At 41.4% G+C, this 21,538-nt stretch overlaps 1 protein-coding gene across 1 annotated transcript in view; it reads left to right on the plus strand.

The window, feature by feature from the left end:
* The window catches only part of Abcb11 (ATP binding cassette subfamily B member 11), an 82,751-nt gene that overhangs the window by 24,839 nt on the left and 36,374 nt on the right, over positions 1–21,538 (plus strand). The window contains exons 8-17 of the mRNA XM_021635600.2: positions 559–730; positions 4,526–4,650; positions 7,562–7,736; positions 11,737–11,850; positions 14,717–14,827; positions 16,091–16,216; positions 16,814–17,017; positions 19,752–19,922; positions 20,340–20,541; positions 21,378–21,447. Of these exons, the coding sequence (XP_021491275.1) occupies positions 559–730; positions 4,526–4,650; positions 7,562–7,736; positions 11,737–11,850; positions 14,717–14,827; positions 16,091–16,216; positions 16,814–17,017; positions 19,752–19,922; positions 20,340–20,541; positions 21,378–21,447 (1,470 nt within the window). The remainder of the gene's footprint in view (positions 1–558; positions 731–4,525; positions 4,651–7,561; positions 7,737–11,736; positions 11,851–14,716; positions 14,828–16,090; positions 16,217–16,813; positions 17,018–19,751; positions 19,923–20,339; positions 20,542–21,377; positions 21,448–21,538) is intronic.

Raw genomic sequence — 21,538 nt, forward strand, 5'->3', positions numbered from 1 at the left:
TGATTATCTTTTTTACACATGAGGAAACTGATGCACAAAAACTTGAATAATTTTCCCAAGGAAAGCTTGTATTCAAATTCAGAGTGTGGTTCCAGAGTCTGTGTTCTTAGCCGCCAGTGGAATATAATACTGTCTACAAGTGAATGTAATAAACAGGGACAGACAAACAGACACAGACATACACAGAGAAAGAGAGAGCGAGAAAGAGGGGAGAAAGAGAAGGAGAAATCAGGCAGATACAGAGAAAGACAGCTATACAGACAGATAGGCAGGCAGGCAAACAGACAGAGAGACTATAGAGATTAATTACTTTGCTATGGAGACACAGGGAGGTGGTAGGAGTTTTTCCTGGGGATGATCCACATTAGTTCGAAAAGTTCAACTAAGACACCCAGCTGAGAGAGGTTTGTATCTTCCCCAGGGGCGAGGAATTCTGGAAGGTTTGAGAAGCAGCCCTCCCTACAGTGGAGCAGAGGCAGACAAGAGAGTGAGCTGCCCCACCAAACACTTGAAATGACGGGATTCAGTTGTATTGACCTTCGTCTCTCTTGTTCCTAGTGATATTAATAAAATCAACGACGCCATTGCTGACCAGTTGGCCCTTTTCATCCAGCGCATGTCGACAACTATCTGTGGGTTCCTTTTAGGGTTCTACAGGGGTTGGAAACTGACCTTGGTTATTCTCACTGTCAGCCCTCTCATTGGGATCGGGGCAGCCATCCTAAGTCTGGTAAGAATGGTTTATTTTTGTTTTTTTACTTAGATCCAGGGGAAGATGTACATTCATGTGGGGTTCGTGGACCGTGCCTCCAGGGGAATTGGCACAGAACTGCCGAGGTGGGGGTTGTTCAAGCCCTGGAAATCACAAACTTAAGATTTAAAATCTTATCCTGACAATGAAAGGTGTGGGACCAAGCTCTCTCTTTGTTTCTGGGCCTGCCTCAGGAGCATGTGACAACCGCCCCCCGCCCCCCAGAGTAGTTACAGATGGTCAGTCACGTGAGCTTGTCGCTCCCCGTGCAAACAGAGCATCGACGCATTCTAGTCCCAGCCGATGACTCGTATTCTTCCGCAAAACCCCTCCCATTGCCCAAGGTTTCTAAGTCTGTTTCACATGAAATAAAACACGCATGTGAGCGCACCATCCACTCCACCGAAGATCGTCTGAGACTGGTTGTTCATTCTGAGCTGTCGCACTGGGGAAAGAAGGACCCCCTTCCCCCAGAAGAATTCATCATTGGACCCCCGGACTTGACTTCCTTGCGGGACTGCCGCAGTTGGACCCCCTGACTCAGTCTTGGAGTCCCGAGTTTCCGCCCGGCAGATGCTTAGCTCAGCAGCGAATTTGGGACACCTTACTTCCCCTGGGAGACCAATAACGCTCAGATTTTCTGGGAGAAACCCATCTGGCGCCGGTGCCTGGTAGCCTTTCCGAGACACCCAGAATCACACGTTTACACTTGCAAAAGACCAAACAAAACATGATGCTTGGGATCCTTTCCCAAGCGCAGTCCATGTGATTAGCAGATTGATTTCTAATGCTTGATTGCTTCTCGCTATTAAGTAATGCTTTAGAGAATATGAATTAACTATGTTTTAGTTAGGTAACTATTATCTAGCTGACAGCAATCTACTGCAGCTGCTAAAAACTTTCTACTTCGCCAGGTACTTTTTAAAGGGGTTTCACACTCACTACCTCTAATTGTTACTCAGAAGGAAAAGTGCTAATGTCGTTTAAGATTCAATGAGTTGAGCCCAGAGAAGCCACAAGATCTGTGTAGCAGTTCACGGGAGCCTGATGCTGAATCCTCACCCAGGCTCCGGCAGACCACTTCCCTCTGCCCTCCGGGCTCTGATGCTGGAAAGGGCACAAATATACTCAGATCAGCAATGAGTACTCTGAAAAGATTCCTGCCTTTGCAGCTTTGTCTCCAGTCCATCGGACCCACTCTGAGCGTCCTTTCTGATGGTGTCTCTCCCTCACCCCAGTTTAACTCAGGCCAAGCCCAAGTGCAAGTCTAGGAGTTTGGGGTCACGGCAGTTAGAAGTCTCCCAAGGTTGGAGAAATTATTATTATTATTATTATTATTATCATCATCATCTTTAGATCACAGGTCATGGCATGAGGCTTGCTGAAGGTTTACCCAATGGGAGAGAACTCAATGGGAACACTCGAGCAAAATACTTAGATATCAAGGAACAGCCCCCAATAATCACCATGACGACAGCTTCTACTAACATCCTCGCCCAGCCACTGACCAAGACGCTTAGCACTTCCCAGGCAATACAGAAACGGACCAAAAGTGACAGCAGCAAAGAATTCACTTCACAAAGCCACCTGCCCTGGTCATGAACAAGTGTGCATCCCTGAGGAATGACACATTTACCCCTTCAGAACCTCACTTCCATTGTCTTCAATGCAGCGACGTCATGTGCTAATTTAGGGCACCATCCATATTATACACTTTCTGGCACACACACACACAAATTATTGTTAAAGAAATAACTCAGTATTTTTTAAAACCCATAAGCCCTTGCAAGCTTTTAGAACTAGCTTTCCTACAGACCACTTTCCTGATTTGCCCCAGAGAACCTCAAATTCCACCGAAGACCCTAAGGGGTCTCTACGAAATTTTGATCAGCTTCTATTTTTCTTTCTGTGTTCATTTATTTTATTTTTTCAAACCCATGATTGATTGATGTGCGCGTCCTCATGGGTCAGTCACCGCTGTGTTTTCACACCTTGGAGGCAGGGCCATTGCCCGATAGGCCTGGTTTGAACCTGACTTCACAGTGCAGTCCCGCGTGTTACCTGAGTGCCTAAGATGCTAGCTTCCTCGTTTGGAATGCTCTCGCTCTGCGCTTGACTCCCTTTACACTCCTGTCTATGCTTGGTTGTCCCTGTAAACTGATAGGAGAAACGTTGTTACATGTGAGTCAAAGATAGATAGACACACAGAGACAGACAGATAGACACACACACAGCAGTGATAGGCAACACATGACACACCAGTGGTAGTTGTAGGCTTTGTATGTTTTTTGTAACATCTTTCTCTTCAGGATGAGAAACATGCACAGTTGTCAAATATTACCAAATACAGGTTTTTTAAACTCCCAATATGTCCTATTTTTGTTGTTGGTTTTTTTTTTGTTTTGTTTTTTTGTCTTGTTTTGGTTTTGTTTGTTTGTTTGAGACAGGGTTTCTCTGTGTAGCCTTGGCTGTCCTGGAACTCACTCTGTAGACCAGGCTGCCTCAAACTCACAGAGATCCACCTGCCTCTGCCTCACAAGTGCTGGCATCAAAGGTGTGCGTCACCGCTACCCAGCCCAATGTGTCCTATTTTTAAGTAATCGGGCTTTAAAATAAAACTGATCTCATTTATAACTTTTCAGTGTTCTTCCTACTCCGCAAAAATGTATATATTTCATGAACAAATTAAAGCTGGGACAAAAGCTATAATGTCATCCATCAAACTTGAATGCAAATGGCAGTATAGGTAAAAGCAGCCTTTTCAATTTACAGATATCATAAAATGTGGACTTGAGGAAATAATAAATATGTTGTTGAAGTTATTTTTATTTATTTCATATTTAAGAATTCTAATATTTTGCTAGTAGCAGTTCTGCTAAAAGTCTAGGAAAAAAAAACCTGTCAGAACGCACACTTTCATCAGCTGAGTACTGTATATTTTTGAGATTTCTGAGTTAGGTCAGTTTCCACAATATTAACTTCTCCCATTCTTTCTTATTGTTGTTTGGTTGGTTTTGCTTCTGACAGGCTCTTGTATCTCAGACTGGCTTCAGACTCATTATGGAGATGGGGCTGACCTTCAATCCCTCTTTCTTTGGCTTCTACTTTGCATTTGCTATAATTTGATTACAGGCATATGTCACCATGTTCAGTTACTTTTGACTAGGACTCAGTGCAAATCCAGTTTTAGAAAAGTGAATTTTTTACAAAAAAATTACTAAGCTCAGTGGTCTTTTTCTTTTGGAAAAATTAAAAATGTAGTAAACCCCTTATATTTGAGCCAAAATATTTATCTGATGCTTTCTCCTTTAGAATTACTTTTGCGATGCTGTGCTTCTCTGTATCCCGATCTTCTCTCTCTCTCTCTCTCTCTCTCTCTCTCTCTCTCTCATTCTCTACTCTAGCCAACCATGTACCTACATAGGCCTCCAGTCTTCACCTCTGATGTTTATAAATTCGGCAATGATTTCTTCCCAATAGCAAAGGAATATGTCATAATTTGGATTAGGGACCTCATTAGCATAACAGCTGAAACATTAGTATTACCAGGTTTGAGGTCACTTAACTGTGTGAGAACATTTTCATTGAGACAGGCTTTACCATCATTTTCATGTACCAAAATCTAAACACCCATGGGAGAGTTTAACACAAGCAGATCTTGGATCAGCTTTTTTTCCTCTTTTGTTACAGTGAAAATCTAATAATTTTGCTAAACCACACCAGCTTCTCATTTTATTAAATGAATCGCTTTCCTTTTATTCTTTTGGATTTTAGAGTGTGTCCAAGTTTACAGAGATTGAGTTGAAGGCTTATGCCAAAGCAGGGTCTGTTGCTGACGAAGTCCTTTCATCTATTCGAACAGTGGCTGCTTTTGGTGGTGAGAATAAAGAGGTGGAAAGGTTGGTTATTTTGAATGTCTGTTGGTTTATTGAATTTCATAAATCAATACAGTTCCCTGACTATTTTTCATTTTATGTGAAGTGGCAGATCCACTACCATTTAGAGCAATATGAGAGGACATTTGTTCAAGAGGTGGATCAGCAAATGTTGATGGCTAAAGTGCTGAAAAAGTCTGAAGTGATGTTTCGGGGTTTCATTTTCCCTTGTGGATCTTGCTATATAGACCAGAGTGGGCTTGAGCTCATAGTCTTCTGCCTCAGTCACCTGAGCGTTAGAATAAAAGGCATGTGCTACCATGCCCAGTACAATATTCTTTTGGAGATGGTTTTAGAGAGCTGAGATAGACAAGAAACGTGTTTTAAACTCTGATGATACAAAAGCATATATATATTATACTTCATGTCAGCCTTCAGCATTTTCTGCCATTAAAGAAGAACCTAAAGAGACACTACAACAGACAACACAGAAATGCAAAAGATAAGAAAAGTCAGTAAGAATAAATGAATGGTACTTCACATCACATTAAAAAGCTCCCAGGCACAAAGGAAACAGCTCACACAGAAAAAGACAGCCATCAGAAAGGGAGGAACTGTATGTAGTCTATGCATCTGACAAGGGACTGATACAGAGACTATGTAAGAAACCTTTAAAAGTGCACTAGTAATATAATGATTAGTCCAGCTTGAAAATGAGCTATAGGGTTAAGTAGACAGTTTGTAAAAGAAGTCACACAAATACAAGTCTCTTAGAACAGATTCATCATACTGACTAGTTACCAGGGAAATGCAACTCAAAACTAGCATGCAAAACTCCCTCCTCCTAGCAAGGATAACTGTTGGCAAAATGGCTAAAGATAACAAGGCCAATGAGGATATGGAGCACAGTGTTGATAGCAATACAAATGAGTAGATATATTATGTGAAACAGCAAAGAAGTTCCTCAATAAATTAAAATGAGAGCAGCCATATGATCCAACAAAATGAGTAGGTGCAGTAGACATCTGCACATCCATCTTTATTGTGGTGAAGTTCATAAGAGCTAAGGAGTAGAGCCAACCTTCCTTCGTGTCTATTAATCAATCAATAAATTAAAATGCAATACAATTTGATCATGAAAGGAACACTTTTTTTTTTTTATTTCTAACAACATGCAGTGTCAAGTGAAACAAGGCAGGCTTAGGAACAGCTACACAACTGCGCTTCTATATGAGGAACCTAGACATGGTAACACAGAAGCTAAGACTAGTGATGGCTACCAGAGCGGCAGGGAGAGGTGGGTGGAGAAAGAGCGATCAAAGGATTTGATGTTACAATTGGGAGAAAGTTCCTCAGCTACAGGTAGCAATGTGCTGCATATTTCAAAAAAGCAAAAAAGGATTTTGAAAGTTTGTCCTGGGATTTTTCTTTTTCTTTTTTACTATGTAACCTAGGCTGACCTTTGACTTGCTATGTACCCAAGGCTATCCCTAAACTTGGAATCCTCCTTCCTACCTCTGACTCCCTAGTGCTAGAATCTCTAGTTCACTCCCACACCCAGATGATAAATGATTGAGAGTATATGTATGTGTGTGTGTGTGTGTATGCTCTGATTTAAACATTACACAATGTTTACATGCATCAAAGCATTACATTTTATTCCATTATTATATATGATGGGTTGTTTTTATGTATTAGTAAAAAAATTAATTTAATTTACATTTTCAAAGACTAAGGGACCCTAACACTATGACTCATGCCTGTCATCCTAGCACAAAGGACACTGAGGCAGGAAAATGTTTGCATCCATTGAAATTGGTGGTTTGTCTACTATGCCAAAAAGAAAAGGAAAAAAGAAAGAAAGGAAAGAATGAAAAAAGAGGAAAGAAAGAAAGGAAGAAAGGAAGGAAGGATAGTATGATATAAAGTATAATTCCACTTTTTTCAGTTTATAAAACATGTTATTTATTTTTGGGGGGAAGAAAGGAGAGGTGTGTGCTCAGAGCTGACAAGTGAAGGTCAAAGGACAACTTGCAGGGGCGGAATCTCCCCCTCTACCATGTGGACCAGCGAGCTCAAACTCGGGTCCTTGGGCTTGGTGCTTTACTCAGTGGGTCGTCTTGTCAGCCCCATGTCATGTCAGTTTTTAAAATTGAAAATATTTTGTGAAGCTACTGTGCTGTTAAATGCACTTAATAACCCTTATAATTTTTCATTTAACCAAACAAGATTTAACATTGATGAATTATGATAAATCATTCTAGAGAATAATTTTTAATGAAAGTGAAAACTTAACTTGCAAATTTGATGCAGTTGTCAAAAATACGATTTTATAACAGTGCAGTGGGGATGCACACCTTTAATCCCAGCTCTTGGAAAAAGGAGGCAGGCAAGTCTCCTGAGTTTGAGGCAAACCTGGTCTACACAGCAAGTTCTAGGATGGCCAGGGTTACACAGAGAAACTCTGTCTTGGCGGGGGGGAAGAGAGGAAAAAAAGATTTTATTTATTTTTTGTAATTTAGTTAATATTTTTGAGCTTGTTTGTTTGTTGGCTTGAGACACAGTCTCACTACATAGTCTTGGCTGTCCTGGAACTTACCATGTGGACAAATCTAGTCTGTTGATTTAAAGGCAATTGCCTTATTTTCTGATAGAAAACATGATGTATATTCCAAGGAAACATTTTTAAACATAAACAGTAACAGGATTCCAAAGAAAGACATTTGTGAAGAAATTGTTTTCTCCTGGGGCCTCAGTTACTCCACTGCTCCTCTTCCAAGCTGCAAGCAGCTTAAGAAGCTTTGTTTGGAGATGACTAGAACCATTGAATGAAACTGCATCAGGACCCAGAATTTTAGAAATTCTGCCCTGAGCTGCTCAGACTGGCACTGATCCTAACTTTTGTTTGTTTGTTTGTTTGTTTGTTTGTTTACAGGTATGAGAAAAATCTTGTGTCTGCCCAGCACTGGGGAATCAGAAAAGGAATGGTGATGGGATTCTTTACCGGGTACACATGGTGCCTCATTTTTTTTTGTTATGCACTGGCCTTCTGGTATGGGTCCACACTTGTCCTGGATGAAAAAGAGTATACCCCGGGGACACTGGTCCAGGTACTTTGCTCTTGTTTTCTACATATGGTCTTTCTTCCTAGCGTATCAGAAAAGCCATTAATAGTAGATAGCCACGAGGATTATTGCTTTAAGGTCCCAGGCAGGAAAGCTTCAGCGGTTTGCTGAACTCCATCTGCAAGAGCAACAATACTAGGACATTTTGGTGAGGAGAGGCTGAACACCTGGGCTGATGAGACCAGCAAGCCGATGATTTCCAATGAAAGATTTTACAGCTGTACAACAGCGATCCTCCAGCTCATCCCAAAAGATAATGATCCATGGAAATGGAAAGTCACTGACCTCTCAGCTAAAGATGAACAGGGCATAAAGCTGAAGTCAGTCATAGCACAGATGTGTGCCTAAGTGTTGTATGCATGATGGGTTGTTGACATGTCAAGTCAGTGACATCTTCAACTGAGTAAGTGATACAAGCATGTTATATAAGTCTTATGTGGGATGTTATAGTGACTTTGAGTTGCAGTATCCTTTCAGTTATCCACTCCACTAGCCTTCACTGAGCATTTGGCATGCGCCAGATCCATCCAAAGTAGCATGGACAAAGCAACAACAAAAGTGGTTCTTCCACTGTTTGTTACCGGCACACATCTAGGGAAACTGGGGGCATTTGTACTTGCAATAGGAGTGATTTTTCAATGCCTGTCCTTCTGAGCAAGACAGTGAAGCAGCAGAGTGCTTTAAAATTGCCTTTGTGTTTGATGAAGCAGCTGGCGCAGCTTTGTACTTTGTTTAAAAACACCGAATGTGATAGCACAAGTTCAGGTGTTGTGTAAACTTTGAATGATAGTATGGAAAATGTTAATATTATCATCATTTGTTGTTCTCTCTGCAACTTTAGATCTATTTTGGCACATTGGAAACGTTAAAGTATTGTAGGTCTGAAATCTGACCATAAAGTTCTTTCTCCTTATTGATCCAATCGCTTCTAAAAGCTTTAGACATTCAGACTGGTGAGTGGGCTCAGTGGATAAAAGCTCTTTCTGCTAAGCTCGATGACCTGGGTTCAATCCCCAGAGACTCATTAGGGAGGCGGTAATTGACTCAGGTAGGCCCTCCTCTGACCTTCATACCTGCATTATGGCGCACATGCAACTCCCAATAAACAAACAAATGTAATTAAAATAATTTAAAAGCTTTTATGCTATACATTTGCCCATCAAAGGTGCCAGTAGTTGAACTTAGCTTTGGCTGTTCAATTTGTAGAAACACATTCACGGAGCATCTGTGCTCCGTGAATGAAGAGTGGAATTCATGAACAAAAAGTTCAGAGGGGAAGTGAATTGGTAAATTGAAAATTGAATGACCCACAAGGTCAACTGAATGCTCTGAGTAAAAGTCCCTGTGTGTCCTGGCTTCAGCTGTCAACTTTACATACGTGGAAAGGGATACTCAGTTGAGAGATTGCCTTCATCACATTGGCCTGTGGGCATGTGTGTAGGGCATGGTTTTCATTCATGTTTGTGATTGCTGATTGCTGTTGGAGGGCCCAGACCATATGGCCAGTGCCATCCCAAGACAGGTAGTCTTGGGCCATATGAAAAAGCTAAGGAAGTCACAGGGAACAAGCCAGTGAGGAGTTCTTGACTTCAGGTTCCTGTCTCAGCTTTTCTCAGTAATAGACTGTGACTTGTAAGCCAAGCAAACCCTTTTCTCCCAAGCTGCTTTTGGTTATGGTATTTGTCACAACACAGGAAATCAAACTAGAACCCCATAGTAACTGTCTTAGTTTTCTACTGCTGTGAAGAAGCAGCAAGACTAAGGTAACTTATAGAAGAATGAGTTTATTGGGTATTTCAGTTCCAGAGACTGAGTCCATGACTGTCATGGTGGAGAATATGACAGCAGACGGGCAGGCATGTCACTAGAGCAATAGCTCAGAGCTTCCATCTTGTTCTTCAGGTGAGAGAGAGAGACAGAGATAGAGAGGAAGAGGGAGAGGGAGAGAGAGAACTAAATGGGAAATGGCATAGGGTTTTAAAATCTAAAAGTGCCCCCTCCACACACATACCTCCTCCAACAAGGCCACACCTCCTAACCCTTCCCAAACAGTTCAACCAACTGGGGAGCAAGCCTGCAAATCTATGAGCCTATCAGTGCCATTCTCATTCAGACCACCAGAGCAACTAGATCCTGGTTTTATGGTACTCATTTTTTTTTAAGTTTCCTGGCAATTTAACCATGGGAACACCTATCATGTATTTTCATTCAGCCACCCACATGTTACAAGTAGCCAAAGGAAGCTATAAATACAGTCCAACAAAATTTTGAAACTTACTTAAAATATTTTGAGGGATGTTTATTTTTTGTTTTGTTTTGTGACTTGATTGTATGAACTTTGAAGTCAGCAATGTTGGTTGAACAAACCTGCTAGACCTTCCCTGAGAAGTTCATCATTTCAATGAATAGTTTTTAAGTTCTTACTATATGTGGGACATGACCTACTGTGTGACTCTAACATTTTAATCAACAATGATACCCTCTTTTTCTCAACTTCTTTCTATAATGCTCTGCTTACATCTTGCCTTGATATGTGCCTCATTGTAAAGATTTTCTTTAATGATAATCTTTCTCTCTCTCTCTCTCTCTCTCATGTGTGTGTGCGTGTGAGAGAGAGAGATAGAGAGCTCTTAGCTATATTTCTATACAGCAAATACAAAAGCTGAGTACTCTTGAGTTGAATTCAATGTTTTAAGTCACTAAATTAATTAACAATCAGATTAATCTAGCACATTTTGTTGTGCACAAACTTATTATATCTGCAATGGGTTTAAATGAGAAGCAGTACACATAGATTACAGTAATTAGTATCAACTTGTGTACAGACAAAAACTTGCTCTCTGCTCTATTAGGGTAACATGAAGAGGAACTAGATGAGGGTGAAATTTTGGTTTTTCATTTAGATTTCAGGTCTCAACAGTAAAGAGTAATAACAGTAATAGAAAATAACATTCACTCAGTGTATTTTAGGCATGAGGCACTGAGTGGGGTGTTTGATGTAATTACCGTAAATTAATATGCATAACTTCACTGTGACTGGTGTCTTGATTCTGCCACTACAAAAATGAAAGGCAACCATGAGGTTGAGTAATAGATGATAAGTGCCATAGAGAATGACACTCGCTCAGGTCTCAATTCGCCCATTAGCTAGTTTTTCTTCCTCCAGATCTGTGTGGTAAGGGACAGAAATACCAATTCTCTAGAAGGGTGTCCCATGCACTGCCTGCTCCCTGTGGTCTCTTTTCCTGCTATGCACGGGGCTGGAGCTATGACATTTCTGGTGGAGACTTCTTACCTGGAGTATGTGCTGCCCACTACCATCACATTGACCATATGTCTGTCTTCTCTCACTTATGGCCTCTCTATGACCCTCCATAGAGAGAATGGCTTGAGGCAATGGCTTATAAAGCCGGGCAAGCAGAGGTTGATCTATAGTCTCCAATTAAAGACTCCAGTGACTCAGTCACATAGCCATTGGTCCAGATCTATTTCCTCATCCGTTTGTTATAAAGATGCTTTACGGGACACAGCCACGATCATCACTATGTTTGTTTTTGTACTCTATGGTGTACTACATGGCACACATGGGTTCAGAACCCACAGGGCCTGGAGAACCTGAGCTATTCACTAGTGGGCTTTTATAAAATGTGTTCGCTGCTTCTGGATCTAGAACACAGGAGGAATGACTTTGCTGAAGAGGGAGGTCTCTGGAGAAGGTGATCTTAAAAATGTTTAGACAAGTATTGTTCTTGTCTGCCTGTTTGCACCACTTACTCAGTTCCTCTGCTCTGTAGAAGAAGTATTTTAAAGTATAACTACGGAGAGATGCTTTACAGAGCAGAAGATATTTTCTGTGTTCCTGAAGAGCCCGTAAACTACTTAACTGCAAAACATTTCTGAGAGCTCTTAGGAATTCACAAGGGTGCTCCAAATGGTAAACTTACAAACTGGCAAAAATGTATAAAAACTATGTTTTTTATTTCAGATTTTCCTCTGTGTCGTAGTGGCAGCTTTAAATCTCGGCCACGCAACTTCTTCCTTGGAATTCTTTGCCACTGGGCGTTCAGCAGCTACCAGTATTTTTCAAACAATAGACAGGGTATGTAAAATCCCGCCCCCCCCAAAAAAAATTATTTAGTGGGATATGTACCGAATGGGTTCTAAGATCTGGAAACCAACCTGTGAGTTATGTTGTAGTTAAAAAAACAAGTGTTGGGTTATTTATTATTTATTATTTGCACTAAGATTATCATGGTAGTATTATTTAACCTGCTATCACAAATAATAAGACGCAGACACCTCTTAGATTTGCCTTATTTAATTGCCTTATTTACCTTGGGCTGGGCAGATATTTCACCTACACTGAACCTTACCATCCATCTCCCAGCCCCCATCCAATGCCATCCACTTGAATCCTCCTCATCTGGTCTACCTTCCATCCATAATCCCATGGAACTTGCTTATATTCTTCATCTGGACATTCTCATGCCACTACTGAAGTCCTTCCTCCCAGCCCGAGTGGTTTCTTCTCCACGCTAACTTATCATGGCATCCTCCTTCCTCTCTTCACGTCCATCTGTTTCCCGTGGTTCTCTCCTGAACCTCCTAAAGCTCAGAAATCTTAGCCATGCCTGCCCCATTCTGTCCTGCCCAGGTATAGGCTGCTTAATCAACCAAGATATAATGATTTAGGCAGGTTTACACAACAAGGATAGGTTTATGTGAGAATATGCTCTTCTGAGCAGAGACTAGATCTTGGGGCCAGTGATTAACATTAGAATACACAGCACCAGGCCAACCTCCAACAAAGTTAGAACAATTTATGTTCCTGCTTTCACACTCATACTGGGAGACACCTGAAAAGAAATAAACAGTTTGTTAGAGACAAGTCTGATACTCACTACATAGGCCTGGCCCTAAGATCCACCTGCCTCTGGCTTGTATGTATGTTTAAAGGTGTGTTTAAAGGATTAAAGGTGTGCACCACAACACATACCAAGAAATAAACATTTAAAGATAACATCAGATCCAATAAAAGAGATAAAATAGGACAAGGTGTTATGACTGTTTCGTGGGGGGAACCTTTAAATGGGGTTATTGGGAAGTAAGAAAGAAAAAGGAATTCCTGGTTGAGAAACTTGTTGGTCGGGAAAGAGCTTGGTAATCTCAAGAAGGTAAGAAAGTCCAGTGTGAATGACCAAAGTGATCCAGGGCAGAGGCTGGAGGAATGGGAAAAGGTTTAAGATCATATCCATGAGCCTGGAATGTCTTCTGGTGGGAAGCCTCTTTAAGTTTTTAAAGGACTTTGCTAGCCCTGGGCGGGTATTGCTGGTAATTTATGGAAGTACATTGAAAGTCCTGTCTGGCAACCACAGAGCAAGGAGAGAAGGGATGAGACTGCACTCTGCTGTCTTCCTCCTTTGGAAAAAGCACCCTGGACCAAGAGTTATGGGTAACCAAAAAAAAAAAATGGTTATTTTCTGGCAAACAATGATGTGATCACCTACTGGAGGAAGCCGCTTTGTGCTGTGGGTCCATAACCTGGAATACGTTAATATTTTCCTTTTGAAAATATTTATTTTGTTGGTTTTTACTGTGTATGTGTGTATAACTGTCTGCTTGTGCATGTGAGCTCAGGTAAAAACGTTAGAGTCCCCGGAGTTGGAATTAAAATGGTTGTGAGTCCCCCACTGTAGGACCTGGGGGCTGAACCTGGGTCCTCTGAAGAGCAAGTGTGTACTTGTAACCACTGAGCCATCTCTCAGTCCTTTGACCTTTTCTAATGCTACCTTCTTCTTAGGACTGTCACAGTCTCAGATAAAGTGATGACTGCAAAGAATCCCTGTGAAAACAACAGAAAATTAAGGCATTTAAATTTTATTTTATTATCCCCGTTAGACACTTGAGAAAAAGAAAATAGATTGCAATATATCCACTGATAGGGCCATGGTCATCAATTCCTTTGATTAGTGTGGAAGATGGACAAAGTCGAACCTGGAGTGTTCTCAGAGGAAGAGGAGGAGCTCTTCCTTGTCTGGTGACCCAGAATGGTTGTCTTAGATCGATGTCACCAGTAGCGGCAGAGTGGATTCAGGACACAGTGCCAACTTGGTGATCTTTGAGAACATTTTGTGGACACTTAATTTTACCCACCATCTGCACTGGCTACCAAATGTAGAGTGCTACCAGCCCCAACCTAGCTGGCGAGCTGTCTCACCCTGGGGAAGGAACACTTTCAGAGGTTCCTCCCTATCTTACCAGAACGTAACAACAATGTAAATGTGAGAGGTACATCAAAAGCCCTTCCATCGTCTCAGTAATATAAATATAAGTGTGTCATATAGTACATTACAATAAATGCTAACTACATTAACATTCTATATTGTGTATCAATAAACAAAGCTTTCTTCACATCATATAATATTAATACTATATAAGCTTACAGGAAGAGTTCAACAAATAATAGTAATTAAATAAGTAAAACTTACTCTTTGCTATCCTTCAACAATAATATAGTAATCTAAGAATAGCTTAGCAAGCTCAACAGTAGTGATTGGTATCACTCTTGTAAACATGGAATATGGAAGCAATTTATCTTTAGCGTATTTCTACTATATTTTGCCCAGAAAGAGTTCTGCTTTAACAAAAATTTTTATTAGATTTATTCATTTCATTTTTCTGCATATTTTGCCTGCATGTATGTATGTGCACCACATCCATGCTTGGTGCCCGTGGAGGTAAAAGAGAACATCAGCTCCCCAGGAAATGGGATTATGAATGATTGGGAATCACCTACCTTGGGAGTGGTGGGAATCGAACCTGGGTCCTTTGCAAGAGCCTCAAGTGCTCTTAACCACTGAGCTGTCTCTACAGCCCCATTTTTACTTTGTGAGTTAACTAATACTAGGATGGACACAAAATGTACACAGCACTCATTGTCACTGTATCTTCGCATGGCACTCCAGCAACCCACCATTGACAGCATGTCAGAAGACGGTTACAAGCTAGACCGAATCAAGGGCGAAATTGAATTCCATAATGTGACCTTCCACTATCCTTCCAGGCCAGAAGTGAAGGTGAGTGTTCACCTTTTGAACTGATGTTCTACTCTGGAGGAATTCATTTTCAGGTCCACACACTGGTTTCTGTGTGGTGACTTGGTTTCCATGAACAGAGGACAGAGGTGTGTTTCCCTGGCAGTATCCCTTGGATACTGTGCCAACTTAGGGCCACACTGCATTTCTAAGCGATGGTTGTAACGTGCGAATTGGAACACAATTTAGCACAAGGCTCGGGCTGAGTCAGCCAGGGATACTCTGCTGAAATGAGTGGCGGGTGGATCCTGCCATTCCAGGTATGTTGTCAGGCGAGCAAGACAATCAGGTGGGACAGCTTCCGATCACCACCTCCTTGGAAACCACGGGAGTGGAGCAAGTCCAGGGAGGGTGTGACTGGCAGAGCCGGCAGCTGGGAGCGACTTTACTTCCTACCCGGAGCTTTCCTAGGCTCCTGGCTGGTCACCTGGTGCTCTTGCTCTCTGTATCTTGTGCTTGGTGATTTTCTAGGACATACTGTGAGAGATATATACTGTTTTCTAGAACCTACAGAGCAAGATCGATAGAGGTAACTCCACTCTGTAGGAAACCCCCATCTGCCCCCTCGAAGGAACTGGATTTGAAATAATGCTTGTTTTCATTCAAACTTAGCATCTCTGTTTTCCTTTTATTAATAATATTTCTGTTGTACTCACAGAACCAAAGCCTAATTTCACCTACTAATATTTAGTCCTTGCCCTTCACAGAGTTTTTGATCTAGAAACACAACACACACATTTATTAGGCAAAGTTATTCAAGTAATCGACTCGGATACCATTCAAACATCTCATCGGCAAACCGGTTTATTTCTGATCCTTGATTTATGAGTTATCATTACACTTATGACTCAGAGGAGGTGCTTATTTAACTAATTGAGAGTGACACCTTAAGGTACCCTAGTATGTCAGATGTATTTTAAATTAGATTTTGAGGCATAACTTTAAAGGTGACTCTTATTTATTTACCAGTGTTAATACATTATCATTTTATTGTTGGCCACAGCTGTTAAGCAGCGTGCTAATGGTAAAACCTCTTTCCAGACAGTCTCCTTTTGTTGTTGATTGATGTATGTATATGGACCGTATCACGGGGCATAAGTAAACACACACACACATTCACGCTTCTTCGGGAGGCATGGATACACTATACAAATCCTCACAAAGCATCCTATGTATGGTTTAATTGCCTGGGGAAGTGCCCAGTGACATTATAAACTTTAAAAAAAAATGTTCTTTCCTCTTCAGGTTTTAAACAACCTCAGCATGGTCATTAAACCGGGGGAAATAACGGCTCTGGTGGGATCCAGTGGGTCTGGGAAGAGCACAGCGTTACAGCTCATCCAGAGATTCTATGACCCCTGTGAAGGCATGGTGTGTATCTTCCAGAAACTTCTCAACAGGGCTGAGGGAATGCAAGCGGTAGTGTTGTCAACTTGATTTTTGTTTTTAATTTAACATCGTTTTACATTTTCCTATAACACTTTTGTTTGTTTGTTCACATTTGTAGTTTCAACTGCTTTGAGCAGCAAAGTGTTATTTGATGAATCAGATTTGAAAGAAAGATTTACTATAAACACTCCTACAAAATAAGGGCTAGTGCTTGCTTTCATTGTAGCTTTTGAAGTCCCTTTTTGGACACAAGCCAAAAGACAATAACGGTAACACAGAGTATGGTGAATACCTGCTTACTCTCCAGAGAAATTCAAAATGTGCCCATTCCAAGGGTAGCAGCGAGAAATCAAGCGACCTTTACCTCACCTGTGTTTCTACAGTAAATTTCTGTATTGTTTAACTCAGTTGCAATTGCACACTGACATCCTTGTACAAACAGCCACCTTTCCATGGGAATTGTTTCTATTATTGTCTTGTTAGTCTCTGGTTATTCTCGCCAGTGGCCAAGCATCCCCTAACATTATGATTCAGAAGCTTGAAGGTCTCCAAGTTGTGTGATGCTCTTCTGTTCTCTAGGTGACTCTGGATGGCCATGACATTCGCTCTCTTAATATTCAGTGGCTGAGAGATCAAATTGGGATAGTGGAGCAGGAGCCCGTTCTCTTCTCCACAACCATCGCAGAAAATATTCGCTACGGCAGAGAAGATGCAACAATGGAAGACATAGTCCAAGCTGCCAAAAAGGCCAATGCCTACAACTTCATCATGGCCCTGCCACAGGTACCCTACTTTCAGTCCAGGGGAGCACAGAAGTCACCAAGGGAGGAGTTAGTTTGTTCACTTGAATCCTCAGTCCTTACATTTTTAATGGCATGCTCAAGATTTATGCCTGGAAATATAACATGTTTTCCCTTTCATATGAAAATATATTGTTTATATGTTTGACAGCTACCAAAGTAGAGATCTAGCTTTTAGAAAGATCCCTTTGGTATAGAGATGATATCTTTGCCTACCTATTAAGCACATGTTGAAATTTTTTTTTTGCAATATTTGTCAAGAAGCAATGCTGGAGAAATGTTTTCTTGCTTGTTAATCGCTTTTCAGTTACTGTGACAAAATACACAAGGTAAGTAAGTTAGAAGGAGGAAAATTTATTCGGGCATATGACTACTTTGCTTATGGCAACATAGAACATCATAGAGGGAGAGTGTAGCGGAGCATAAACAGCTCACCTTTCAGAAGCCAGAAAGCAAATAGAGAAAGAGGAAAGGCCAGAGTCCTGATGTCTTTTTCAAGGGTACATTCTCCTACCCCCACCCCCCAACCTCCCTACCAACCCCACTCAGCAGACCAAGTTTCTTCCACAAAGTTACTCTTAAAGGCTCTACTGGCTCCCAACGACACCACAAGGTGGTAACCAAATACTTGATAAGAAGCAACTTCAGAGAGGAAGGATTTATTCTAACAGTTTGAGGATACAATACAACATGGCAGAGCATGACACATCCGGTCACACTTGTTTGTGGGCAGGAAGCTGAGAGAGATGAATGCCTGTGCTGAGCTTGCATTTTATTTGTCTTTTTACCCCAGCTCATGGGATAGTGGTCATCTTACACTATCCCATGGAGAGAAGTGGGCCTTCTCTTCGCTGATTACCATTTCCACAAGCACTCTCAAGATGTACCCAAAGGTGTGTCTCCTAGGTGGCTTCAAATCCATCAAGTTGGCAATTAACCTGGTTTTCTTGTGCTGACACAGTTTAACTGTTGTGCTCTTAGACCTGAATCTCACAAATTTGAGAGTTCCTCATTAGGCCTCCATTCCATATGATTACCATGTCTACAAAAACCAGCTCTGTGTTACATTTACTGTATTTGCCATGATGATCTCTAAGTCACAGTACACTTACTAGTGGCATATGCATGATTTTAAATACATTGCAGGCTTTGTTCTAGCACTTCACATATGTAAGCTTATTTAACCCTCGAAACCACTTTGTCAGGTAGCAACTACTATGACGGCCATCTTCAGGATGAAGGATGATGTTCTGGGAGGTCAATAAGGGCTCACAATTATACAATCCATAAACAGGAAAGTCATAGCAGGTGGTCAAGTTCCAGAGACATTGACCTTGAATATAGCCCACTCACCCTCTGTCTTAGGCTTTTATTGCTGTGAAGGGACACCATGAGCACAGCAACTCCTAAGAAAGAAAAACATTTCACTGAGACTATCTTACAGTTCAAAGGCTTAGCCCATTATGTTCAGGGCAGGAAGCATGGTGGCATATGGAGCTGATGAGGTAGCTGAGAGTTCTGCATATGAATCTGCAGGCAGGAGGAAGATAGAGAGAGCCACTGGGCCCGGCTTGAGCTTCTGAAACCTCAACGCCCACCCCCAGTGACACACTCCCTCAAAGAAGGCCACACTTTTTCCAACAAAGCATTTCTAACAACGCCCTCCCTGTGAGCTTACGGAGGACGTCTTCATTCAAACCACCAAACGTTCTAAATCACCTTTTTGGGTAGCACTGTTGTCATGAGGGTGCCATAGTCTGACAGGTAAAGAGAATCACTTCAGTCCCGTTTATACTGCCTCAACATCAGACCAACTTCTCCAGCTTCTAGCTTCACCAGGTTAGTTTAATCCTTTACGTTCAACCATCAATCCTTGTTCAGCCATCAGTCCTTGTTCAGCCATTAAGACAAATAGCAGTACCTGCCGCTTGGGGTTCTATAAGGACTACATGTAGAATTTAAACTTCCTTCCTTCCTTCCTTCCTTCCTTCCTTCCTTCCTTCCTTCCTTCCTTCCTTCTTTCTTTCTTTCTTTTTTTCTTTCTTTCTGGAGGGGGTGTTGAAACAGGGTTTCTCTATGTAGCTTTGGCTGTCACAGACTTGCTTTGTAGACCAGGCTAGCTAGCCTCGAACTCTCAGAGATCTGCCTGCCTCTGCCACCATGCTCGGCTTAATATATGTAGAATATCAGCAACCATGCTTTATCTGCGGTAAAGAGCTCAACCGTTCTGGGCTGATACTAAGAAAGTCAAAAGTTTGACTTCTAATATTCCATTGTTAAATTTCAGTGTGGATTTAGTTCTGTGGGATGCTCAGTCAGGACTTGCTGTGACAGCAAGAAGTATAAAAACTAGTTTGATCTTTCACTCACAATATAAAGACAGATTTATCACTGTGTTTTGCTTTGCGTTCAGCAGGAGAACAGAGACAAGATTGTGGTATGTGACTTAGTCTCCTATTTTGGGTTTTCAAGACTAATCAATTTTCATTTTGGTTGCAAATTTTTTATTTGAACATGAACTAAGAAGGAACATTCACACAGTTCAATGCACCAATTATCTCACATGCAAATATTGATTGCTTAATTCATTTCAGAGAGGGCTATTTCTTTCAGTAAAAGTTGGGCCTGTAAAAATTCACACTTGAGAAAAGAAAAGTTAAAAGGGAGACTGGATCGCTATCAGAAGCTGTCAAATTCTTCTTCTTCACGACTCCTAGCAATTTGACACCCTTGTTGGAGAAGGAGGAAGCCAGATGAGTGGTGGTCAGAAGCAAAGGGTAGCCATTGCTCGAGCCCTCGTCCGGAATTCCAAGATCCTGCTTTTGGACATGGCTACCTCGGCACTAGACAATGAGAGCGAAGCCAGGGTACAAGAAGCTCTGAATAAGGTTTGTGGAGAGTCAGTTCATTTCACAGGCCCCTCAAGGAGGGAGTGATACTAACAGGCCGGCATACTCAGTCTGAAAATTTGTAAAATATTGGTCAATTGCCATCTATTTTGTGTTGAACAGAACATAGTTGTGACTTACTCCCTAAAGATGCAATGTAAAATTAAACTCATAGGAAGTGTGACGTGGTTTACTCCCCCTTTTATTAAGCTAATGATTAATTGCTACCACCAGGTCAATCTGCAATGTGATTTATGGCTACAAGAGACTGTTGGCTCTTTCTGATATATGCACAACCTGTTGAAGGATGTTCCTAGGGTCCAAACCTGACTTCCTCGTAGACTCAGGGATGGTGTGAAGGTTGGCATGGGTTCTGTCTTACAGCCTTGTTTAGAGGTCCACCATGTCCCCTGACAGATTCAGCACGAGCACATAATCATCTCAGTTGCCCATCGCCTATCAACAGTCAGAGCTGCAGATGTGATCATTGGGTTTGAACACGGAGCAGCTGTGGAAAAAGGCACGCATGAAGAGTTGTTAGAAAGAAAAGGTGTCTACTTCATGCTTGTGACCCTGCAAAGCCAAGGAGAGGAAGCCCACAAAGAACGGGGCGTAAAGGGCAAGTACCTTTTCCCTTTGGCCTGTATATTATACTAAATAATTAATATATATGGTGCTATTTATATGATGAATTTATACGCTTGTGAAAATGTTTCGCTTATTCTCACAAAGTCCAGCAGACATTATGCAATTGATAAGGTAAAGAAATAAAGCACAGAAGGCTAAGTTAGCTGACCAAGTCACAGAGCAAAACCCAAGGTCTTATATGGGTTTCTACCACAAAATTCTACCACTTTTCAAATAGGAGAAGCTTCCTAGCTGTGTCAGGCATGTGACAGGTTGTCATTACTGTTGCGCGAGTTAAACAAGGACTAAATGTTTTCCCTATGCCTTCTTTTTCTTAATCTGAGTTTGGTGGTTATGCCGAGCTCATTAATCAACCACTCTTGGCTTTCTCCACCATCTCTCATGTGGACTCATGAACAGCATTAGGCATAACTACTGCATATATTTACAATATGAAATCCAAGCAAGTTATGAAAGTTTGCTGGTCGTATCTACTTTTTTTTTTTTTTTTTTTTGGTGCCAAGTGAATTTTCATCAGTTTTCTAAAATTGATACTAAAAGATTCTTATGTCTGTAGAAGGGAAAAAAAAACAAACAAACAGCCACCACACATTTCACACAAGTCAATCTTGCTGAGTGTTTCGAATTTTTGTTTTGTTAGAATTTGTTGGACATGTTTTGACTTTTATTTATTGCAGTAAGTTAACGGGATCTTTGGGTATCCAATGCATGCAGTAATTACCTCCCAGGCAAACAGGAAATTATTCTATGTAAATAAGGCTGTACTTACCGTGTGCTCTAAGGAACGGCTCCTGTTGTGTTAAACAGGAAAAGACGCAAGTGAAGGTGGCACACTCAAGAGGACTTTTACCAGGGGGAGCTATCGAGAGAGTTTAAGGTAAGCATGAGCTGTGCGATTTTGAAGTTTTGTTGTGTGTGTGTGTGTGTGTGTGTGTGTGTGTAGGAGGCTTCTACACCCGTGATGTTTA

This window comes from Meriones unguiculatus, chromosome 8 (genome assembly GCF_030254825.1).
Source record: "Meriones unguiculatus strain TT.TT164.6M chromosome 8, Bangor_MerUng_6.1, whole genome shotgun sequence".
In the NCBI taxonomy this organism is placed as follows: domain Eukaryota; kingdom Metazoa; phylum Chordata; class Mammalia; order Rodentia; family Muridae; genus Meriones; species Meriones unguiculatus.